The sequence below is a fragment of the Belonocnema kinseyi genome, chromosome 5 (genome assembly GCF_010883055.1).
Source record: "Belonocnema kinseyi isolate 2016_QV_RU_SX_M_011 chromosome 5, B_treatae_v1, whole genome shotgun sequence".
Lineage (NCBI taxonomy): Eukaryota > Metazoa > Arthropoda > Insecta > Hymenoptera > Cynipidae > Belonocnema > Belonocnema kinseyi.
In genome coordinates, this window is record NC_046661.1 from 79,188,649 (window position 1) to 79,199,167 (window position 10,519).

Sequence of the window (10,519 nt, forward strand, 5' to 3'; positions counted from 1 at the left end):
TGAAATTATTTTAATTGCTTCGATTAACTTTTTTTATCTAGGTTTAACAGGGTGGCGATTTGACCTGGAAACCTTGAAAAACCTGGAAATTATCTGCGATTTAAAAAAAAACTTGAAAACCCTGGAAATTCAGTTTAAAATGTGTAATACTAAAATATTTTACCATAAAAATTGCCCATTTTAGTTCTTCATTTTTAATAGTATATTTTGAATTTGAAGAATTTTAAAATACAGTTTTGAAGACTTGAATAATTAAAAATAAATAGCGAATTATAAAATATCCGATCTAGAAAATTTCCTTAAATTTTTTCAGTAATTGTAATTTTAAATTCAAACAATAATTCTGGAGATAATTATTTCGGATATTTTATATTTTGGCATTTTTCTTTCGGAAATTTTATTATTCGAGAATTTTCAAATTCGGTAACATAATGAATATTCAGCAATTTTATTATTTGGTAATTTTCCAACGCGCCAATATCATTATTCAGGATCATCTGTAAATATAAATTATTTAATGATTTTTAATGTTAACTAAATTCAGAATATGTTAAAACTTGATCAATTTACAGACATTTACGTGAAAAATTGAATTATTTATTTGAACTAAACAATTATCAATAAAATATTGAAAGCTAAACAATTTAAAAATTTGTTTATATGTAAATCAAATTGTTGAATTTTGATGTATAGATAACAGTTAAACAATATTCATTTGGTAGAAATTCGTGTAAGTTTAAGAGATATTTTGAAGTTTTGAAAATACTCAAACTTAATTTAAAACATGAAAATATAATTTATAAATTTTAAATAAAATATAGATTTTGGAAAATTTCCAAGTAAAATTTTAAAGCTTTTTATGAATTTTGAAAAATTAATTTTAAGAAAATATTTTTAAACATATCCAAAATTGTAATAAATTAATCTGGAAGATTTTCAGAAAATTCATTAAATTTAGGAGGGTTTATTAAAAGTAATAGGCAAAATTAGAAACTTTTTAAAAGAGATTTTGAAATCAAATTTTGAAAGATTTCAAGACAATAAAAAATTCTGTTAGGATTCCGGGGAAAATTGAAAAGGATTTTTTTATTTTGAAAAATTAATTTTAACAGATTATTCAAATGGATTTCAAAACAAAATTTTATGAATAAATAACAATTGGACAATTATTCTTAATTTATATAAAATTTGATTAAGCTTAAAATATATTCAGAAATTTAAAAGAAAATAATAATTGACAACTGGAAAATATTTCAATAAATTTTAATAAATAAATATCAATTAAATAAATAAATTTTTGAAGAATGCGAACAAAAAATTGAGTAGCTTTTTAAGAATTTTCAAAGTTTGCAACAGAATAGAAGTTTTTTTTATGATCCCTGGGTAAACTCAAAATGATTCTTTATTTTCAAAAATTAATTTTAGGAACATATTTAAATAAATTAAAAAAATTTTCCGAAATTGTAAAAAATTAACCTGGAAGATTTTTAGATAATTTATTTAATTTTGAAAGATTTATTAAAAGTCCTAGTAAACATTTGAATCATTTTAAAGGAGATTCTGAAATAAAATTTTAAAGCTCTCAAATGATTTGGCAAGGTTTCAAGATAATTTAAAGTGATTTTCTATTTTTAAAAAATAGATAAATTTCAGAGAATGTTTAAAGATATTAAAAACAATTGACTTATAAATACCAAGGGAACAATGATCAATTTTCCATAAAAGTATGATGGTTATATTTTCAATAGAAAAATTTAATTTGAAAGATGAAAAAAAAAATATAAAAAAATATTAAATTTTCAACCGAAAAAGATCATTTTCTTTAAAAAAATACAAATGTTCAACAAAGTACGTGAATTTTTTCATAAAAAATATAATTTTTCAACAAAAACTTGAATTTAATGAATTTTCAATAAAATAGTTAAATTTTCAACTAAACAGATAAATTTTCCCCCAAGAAAATCTCTAACCCAAAAGAATAATTTTCTACTAAAAAAAACAACAAATTTTCAACAAATTATATGAATTTTCAACTAAGAAGATAAATTTTCAACCTAAAATGGAATATTTATATTCACAGTTAAAACAATTTATTTTTGGCTATGAAAAACTATTTTTTTAACCAAAAGTTTGAAGTTTCTACCAATGAGATTACTGTTCTACCAAAAAAGGTTTATTTTTAACAGATTTAATAAATTTTCAACCAAATATTTGAGTTTTTAATGGAATTTTAAACCTAATAGCTAAACTTTTAATAAAAGAAATGAATTTTCAACCAAAAAGATGAATTATTCACCAAAACAGTTAAATTTAAAAAAAGTTGAATTTTGAACAAAAAAATATGTTAATCTAGAAAGAAAAAATTCAATTTAATTGTTGAATTTTGAAGCGAGAAAGATGAATTTACTAGAAAAAAAAGTTTAATTTTCAACCAAACGATTATATTTTTAACAAAAAATCAGAATTTTCAACTAATTGGTAAAATTTTCTGCAAATTTTTTACATTTTCGAGCCAAAGATATAAATTTTCTACAATACAGTGGAATTTTCAACAAAAAAGTTCATTTTCAACCGGATAAAGGTTAAATTATTAACCAGAGAGTTGCATTTCTAATAAAAAAAGGTGAATTTTCAAACCAAAGCGGGGAACTTATAACAAAATAGTTGAATTTAAAAAAAATGTGTTAGTCAAGAAAGAAAAAAAATCACAACTAAATTTTGAAATTTTCATTCACAAAAGACGAATTTTCAACAAAAGAATCATCTAAAAAGGCTAAATGTTCTACCAAAAAACGCAAATCTCCAACCAAAAACAGAATAGTTCAATTTTCAGTTAGAAAAATAAATTTTCGTAAAAAAACGGTTTTTTAAACATAATTTAACTTTTATTTTGAAAAAGTGTTCAGTTCCAACGAGAAAAGTATTTAGAACCTAAAAAAACCTGAAAATGATCTGGAATTGGAAATCGTCTGACGAATCGCCACCCTGTTTCATTTTCTAAATTGTTTTCCTGTTTAATATTCTTGTTGATTTTTTTCTCTATCCTCTAGCTTAGCGAAAGATCCTTTTTAATTAACTATAGTATTTTAATTTTTTTATTTTTTCATATGCAAAGGAAGCAGGATTTTTGTTTAGAATAATTGTTGACTTTGTTGTTTGCACGTTTGTATTGTGAATGCTAATTCTTTAGGCGAATGCTGCAGCTTGTCAGGGCAAATATGTCACTGGCAGCGTTTCTAGCAAAGCTGGCGATGCTTCCCTCTTCGTCAAATCACACGCCTACTAAAACTTACACCTTTTCTTTCTATCGTTTTTTATTTGACGTAAGTATTTTTCAATAACACAACATCAGGAGCCATTTGAAAAGAAAATATTCCTTTTAATAAATATTTCTAAAAAATTATCAGGAGTTTCTTTACAACTTTCTGTAATTTATTTTTCTACTATTTTCAATATTGCGTAACAATTTTGATTAATTTTGAAGGAATTGATCAACTTAAAAAATCCTAAAACTTTGGAGTTCCAAATGCAGGCCTTGGACGAAAAAATATGAATTCAGAAATTTTTTTATTTTAATCAAAAGCGGGTCGATTGAACCAAAAAGGACGAATTTCTAAGAAAATAATTTAATTCTCTACCAAAATTAATTATTTGTCATCTAAACATTTATTTTTTGAACTAAATAGTTAAATTTTCTTTATTGAAGATTAATTTTCTACCAAAAAAGTTAAATCTTTAACAAAATATATCCATTTTTAGCCAAATTAGTGAAATGATCAACCAAAAAGATTAAGTTTCTACCAAATTTTATTTGGATAATTTTTAGTTGAACTTTTGAGCCGCAAACACAAATTTCCAAGAAAACAGTTGAGTTTTCAATCAAAATGTTCATTTTTAAACTAGACAGTTGATTTTTTCATAAAAAAGCGAATTTTCTAACAATAATTATGAGTGTTTAACAAAATATTTGAATTATCAACAAATAGTTAATTTTCAACCGAAACAAGTTATTTTTTAATCAGATAATGGCATGTTCAACTAAAAAAGAATATTAAAAAACAAAGTAATTTTTAAGAAAATAGTTGAATTAAAATAAAATAAATTGATAATTCTAGAAAGTAAAAAATTGTAATTAAATTTTTTAATTTTCTAGTAGAAAAGATAAATTTTCTACAAAATTGTTTAATTTTTGACTAAATATTGATTAATTTTCAGTAAAAAGATAAGTTTTAACAAAATCGTTGAATTTTCAAAAAAAAAATAGTCAAGAAAGAAACAATAATTTAAATTAAATTGTTGAATTTTCAACCCAGTGAGACAAATTTTCTACAAAACAGTTGAATTTTTAACAACAAATTAATTTTCAGAAAAACAAATGAGTTTTAAACATAATAGTTGAATTCAGTAAAAAAAAAGTTTTAGTCTAGAAAGAAAAAAATTTTTAATAAATTTTTGATTTTTTTAGCCGAAAAACTCAATTTTCTACGAAATAATTTAATTATCAGACTAAAATATAAATTTTCAACCAAACAGTTGAATTTTCAACAAAATTATTTAATTTTAAGTTACTTGAAGATTTTAATTTGAAATAAAAAACAATTGGATTTAACCAACAAAAATGAATTTCCAATAAAATACTAAAGTCCTTAAATTAAACAGATTAATTTTCAACCAAACAGTTGTGTTTAAAAAAATGACATTTCACCAAAAAGTGCGCATTTCAAAAATTGTTTTAGTATAGAAAGAAAAAAAATTAAATTGTTGAATTTTTAAGTCAGAATGACAAATTTTTGACAAAATAGTTGAATTTTCAACTAAATTGTTAGATGTTCTATAAATTTGTTGAATTGTCGATCCAAAAATATAAATTTGGTATAAGACAGTGAAATTTTAAACAAGAAAGTTCATTTTCAATCGAGGAAAGGTTCATTTTTAACCAGACAGTTGCATTTTTAACTAAAAATTGTGAATTTTTAAACCAAAGCGGTGACTTTTTTAACAAAATAGTTGAATTAAAAAAATATATATCTTAGTCAAGAAAGAAAGAAAATTTCGATCATTTATCTACTAAATTAGAACATTTAAAATAAACATTGAATTTAATTTTCAAAACTTTAAAAATTTTAGATTAGAAAGATAGAAATTTTGTTTCAAAAATAAGTTTAATACTTGAAAAATGTAATCACGCTTTTTTTCGAAATTGTGAAACTATTTGCACTATTTTTTATCTCTAAAGTGAGTCCAAAGCGTGCAGATGTTTTTTACAAATTAAAAGTAATTTATTTTTAAATTCTATTTTGCAATTTTGATTCTCTTTTTTTTACATATTCTGTAAGCAGGAATAAGTATAATTTTCAAGTGGCTACTGACATTCTTCCATCTTATTATTCTATCATTTCTGTTTATTATGTGCCTGTTTCCCCGTTTGTAAATTAAAAAAAAACTGAAAATAGTATACGTTAGCTCTTGGTTTCTAAAACCGGGTTAATATTTGCATAAGTAAAATACAAAGGTTATTTTTGGGGGATTTTAACATTTCTAAAATCATTAAAATCAGTATATTTAAGAAATCTGTCCCAGAATTTTGACCCAATTTTTGTAAGTCTTTAACCAAAAAATTCCTTTTTAACAGAGTTGTTCCACTTTTGAGCAAGCAGTTAAATTTTTAACGAACAAATATTAGTTATAACTGAAATTATTGAATTTTCAATAACTTTACCAATTTTTTAACAAAAAAAGATGAATTCTTAACTAAAAAGTTAAATTTTTAATAAAAAAAGAACTTCTACTTAAAGAGATACATTTTTTATTTAAAAGAAAAACAAGTTTTTATCAAAATATAAAATTAAATGCAGAACTGCAAGATTTTCTTTCGACTTTGAAATTTAGGAGCAATATTTTTTTGAAATTGTTTTCTTTTGGATTTTAAAAACCACGAAAAAAAAATCAAGAGCTTTTGTACCTAATTAATTTTATTAAATTTCGAAAATTTTAATTTAAATTTGATTAAAATTTCTGGGTTCTGATACCATTGTAATAAAGTCTAAAACAGCGGCGCAAAATTAAAAATAATAGAATATTTTCAATAATAAATTTTATAGTATTTTCAGCAATCACAGCGGTTCCGTAGTTCAGTTTTCCGTAAAAAGGGAAATTAAAAGGGAATTTAATTTATTATTAGAAATTTTCATGCCTAATAGGTATCGCAAATATTTAACAAAAGTGCGCCTTTTCTTTAGGAAGCTTTCTAGTAATTTTTGTGTCAGATTTTTGTTTTGAAATTTGGTTGAAAAGTATTTTTTTTTCTGAAAATGTAACTGTTTCAATTGGAAATAATTTATTTCTGGTTGAAAAAGTAACTATTTGGTTGATTATTGATTTTCTTGTTTGTTAAGGTGGAAGATTGAAATCGAAAAAATTATCCAGATTGTTGAATTTTCAAAATAAAATATCAAAATTTTTTTGCAAAACATTAAAATTTTTAGTCCAAAATAATTATGAATTTTCAATAAAAAAAGTACATTTTTAGCCAAATAGTTGAATGTTCTACCAAATTAATTAAATTTACAAAAAGAAGTTAATTTTCAAAAACATTTCAACAAAAGTGTTACATTTACAACCAAAAAGCTACATTTTAAATTTAAATGGTAAATCTTCAAACAAATAAATACATTTTTAACAAATTAGTTGTATTTTTACACAAAAAAATCAATTAATTCTGAACTAAACATTTGAACTTTTAATTAAAAAAGATGAAATTTTAATCAAAAGATAATAATTTTTAAACCAAAAAGACCATTTTTTATTAAACTATGTAGTGTAATATTTTTAGAATAGATTTTTTAAAAATCATAACGAAGTAGTTTCATGAGTTAAAAAAAGAGTGAATCCTCAATAAAAACGTAATAGTTGATTTTTCAACAAATAAAGATTTTTCAGTTAAGGAACAAAAAAAAAGGTTAACCAATTTGCTGATTTTTCAACTCGAAATTATGAATGTTATACAAAAAAGTTTATTTTTCATAAAATAGTTGAATTTCCAACCAAACGAAATAATTTTTAAATAGATAAAAAAAATTCGAACACAAAAATGACTAGAAAACTTGCTAAAGAAAAGGCGCAATTTTGTTAAATATTTACGATACTTATTAGATGTGAAAAAATTTTAACAATAAATTTAAAAAAAATGTAATAACAAATGAAATCTCCTTTTAGTTTCCCTTTAAAAAAAACTTTTTTTACCAAAAATTGAACTACTGAACCGCTAAGATCCCTGAAAATATTATAAAATTTATTACTGAAAATATTCTAATATTTTTAATTTCGCGCAATTCTTTTAGATTTCATTACAGTGGTGTCAGAATGCAGAAATTTAAATCTAATTAAAATTAAATTTTTCTAAATTTAATCAAATCAATTATGTATAAAAGCTCTGGATTTTTTTCTTTTTGGTGGTTTTCAAAATAAAAAAGCAAACAATTTCAAAAAAATATTGCTCCTAAATTGCAAAGTCTACAGAAAATCTTGTAGTTCTGCATTTATTTCTCGTCCAGTTACTTTCAAATTTGAGGTTATGTTGAAGTGTGGCCTTAAAACTGTGGCGGGAAATTCAAATCGCAATATCTTCTTCGTTTAAAAAAAAGAAGCATCTTTAAAAAGAAAACGCATAACTCGGTCATTTATCAATAAATTCTTAAAATTCCAAATCAACTGATAATTTTCTTCACTTTTTTCACAGGCCAACAGCGAATCGGCACTTGGAAAATACGCTGGAGGTGTGACTGGAGCAGCAGGAGACGCAGCATTGTTTGTCGCCAACCACGCGTACTAATTTGTTAATTCAATCGCACAAATTGTTACAAACAAAAATCTAGATGAAATGCCTGTTGAATCGGACAAAATTTTTATCCAGAAATGTTCAATTTCCATTTACTGTTTTAATTTTTTAATCGTTTCCTCGCTCCTGTATTTTACGTTTTAAACCTGAAAAAATACGGGTCACGACGGAATTTTATTTGTTGATCGGCGACGGGTCAACTAACAATTGTTTATTAAAAAAAGGAGCAATTGTTGATTTAGAAAGAAAGGAATCAGAGGCGATGAAAATCCAATCATGGGCGAATTTCGCGAGACTTTGCAAATTTTATCTGTCTTAATTGTCAATATAAATGAATAAATTAATATATTTCTAGTATACGTGTTAACAATATATATATATTTTTTCTCTGAAGCAAAATAAAATTAATTCGTACGCACGCGCACGTGTACAACAAAATTTGTGTTGTAAATGGCATAATTGTGTATAATAATTAAAAAAACGGAAGATAAATTCACATGTTAAATGAATGTTGTTGATTAGTCGACGAGTCGATTATTATATTATGGTAATGTTAATGAATTATGTCATACTTGTATGTGAATCTTGTATTAGACAATTAAGTAATCGATTAAATATCTCGTACATCGATTCTATGTCTGATATTTTCATTGGAACCTAGGTCACGAAATATACTGTGGAGGAGAATTTCTCGTCTTATTTTTACACTTGATTCGTGTTATAAAATTATTTTATCTTGTATGTTTTTTCCTTTTATAAAATAACATAAGATAAGGCGACCAGAAAAATTCATTTTGAAAATTACCTGAATTTTCCCTGGCAATTTTTTTATTTAATAAATATTAAAGATTTAAATAAATATTCATTCATTTCATAAAAAGTATTTTTTAAATTTAAATTTATTAAATATAAATAATACTAGGGAATTCTGAAAAAAATAGTAGCACTTTCAGGCAAGAACTTCACATAGGGTGGTCGTTTTAATCATAGAAAAAATTCCCGGTTTTTCAGGGTCAATAGAGTTAAAAAATTCTAAAGCTAAAAATTTTTCGATCTGAAAAATTTGCAGATAAACTGCAAAACTTAGAATTTTAACTCTTATAAATCATATGGAATTTAAAGAACTTTAAATTCTTTTAAATTATATTTTTTTAAAAGTAATTTTAAGCTAAAAACATTAAAAATTGAACATTTTTAACTGAGTACTTCTTAAATTAGAAGTTAAATTATTCTCATCTTAAATATATTTCAAACATCTTTGAAAAGCTTTAAAATTTTATTTCAAGATCTTGAGACAACTAGAAATTTATGGGAAGTTTTTTTCAAATTTAAAGTTATTTTTCAATTTTTTTCCGAACTTCTAAATATCTTTAAAAAGGAATTGAATTTTTCCTACAAAATTTAGAAAATCCTGCAAACTAAAAAAAAAAAAATTTCCTTAAAATCTTCCAGATTCTTATTGACAATTTTGGAAATATCTTTTTTATATTCTCTTAAAATAGTTTTTAAAAATGAAAAATCATTTACCCTAGGAATCTTAAGAAAATATTTCTAATCTTTTGAAACCCTTCACAATTTTTAAAATATTCTAATTTTTTTTAATGTGGAAAAAAATGTTCATTTTATTTTAATTCAGGCTGTAGCTATTTAAAAAAAATCAGTACGAATAGACGATTTTTGTAAGTACACAAACTTCGTTTAAATTATTTGAAATCACTTTAAATGTTTTAAATTGATATTAAATCCTTTCAAAACTTCTAAATATCTTTTGAAATTACTCAAATATTTTCTAAAAATAGTAAGTGCTTAATTGTTATTTATACGTCGAATTTGAACAATTTTATCACAAATTAAAAAAAAAAAGAACAATTAGGATTGTAAAATTGAAAGTTTAAAAGCTTTTCGAAATTTTAACGTTCAAGGCCTTCAATGGCACACAATTAATTTTTAAATTGTTTACTTTTAAATATTTGGTTTCAATTAAAAATATTGCTAAATATTAAATAATTATTCTTTGTCTTTATTAAAAATGTTTTTATTTAATGGGTTGAAAATAGAATATTTTAGATTGTTAAAAATGTTTATAAAGTTTGAATCGGATATTTGATTTTTTTAATAACTGAGACTTTCGAATTGAAATAATTTAATTTTTAACGTTGAAATTTTAAAATTCTTAAATTTTGAACGGTTTTAGAAGCGATTTGTCAAATCAATTATTATTCACTTTTTATACTTAAAGTACAGATCCATTAAAAAAGATTTTATTTATTAATATTTACAGTTGATAAAATAAATTTGTTTTTTATACAAAAAATTCCACTTCAAAAGCTTTTACTTTTTACTTATTTAAGTCTTCAAGACTGCATTTTAAAATTCTTTAAATTAAAAATGAACGCTTCAAAATAAAAATCTAAAATTCTAAAAAATCGCATTGTGAACTGAATATCACAAAATTCCTGGTCAAAAACAGACGAATTTTCAACAAAATACATTCATTATTAAACTAGTTGAATTTTTAACTAATAAATCGATTTTTAACAATAAAAGTTAATTTTCTACCAAAACGATATGAATTTTTAACCAAAGAGGTGAATTTCCTACTAAAATGATGAATCTTTAACAAAAATTTTTTTTGACAAAGCAATTCAACCGAAGTTTAATTTTCAACAAAAAAATATTTTA

General features: G+C 22.9%; 1 protein-coding gene across 6 annotated transcripts in view; it reads left to right on the forward strand.

Moving 5' to 3' along the window:
• Nucleotides 1-8,524, forward strand: part of LOC117173520 (fructose-bisphosphate aldolase-like) — a 37,858-nt gene extending 29,334 nt beyond the window's left edge. For 5 of the 6 annotated variants that reach the window (XM_033362154.1, XM_033362152.1, XM_033362155.1 and 2 more), the window contains 2 exons: nucleotides 3,191-3,323; nucleotides 7,739-8,524. In XM_033362154.1, coding sequence (XP_033218045.1) covers nucleotides 3,191-3,286 — 96 coding nt within the window. In that variant the 3' untranslated portion in view covers nucleotides 3,287-3,323; nucleotides 7,739-8,524. The remainder of the gene's footprint in view (nucleotides 1-3,190; nucleotides 3,324-7,738) is intronic. The other variant, XM_033362153.1, reaches the window with a different exon arrangement.
• Nucleotides 8,525-10,519: the final 1,995 nt, after the last annotated feature.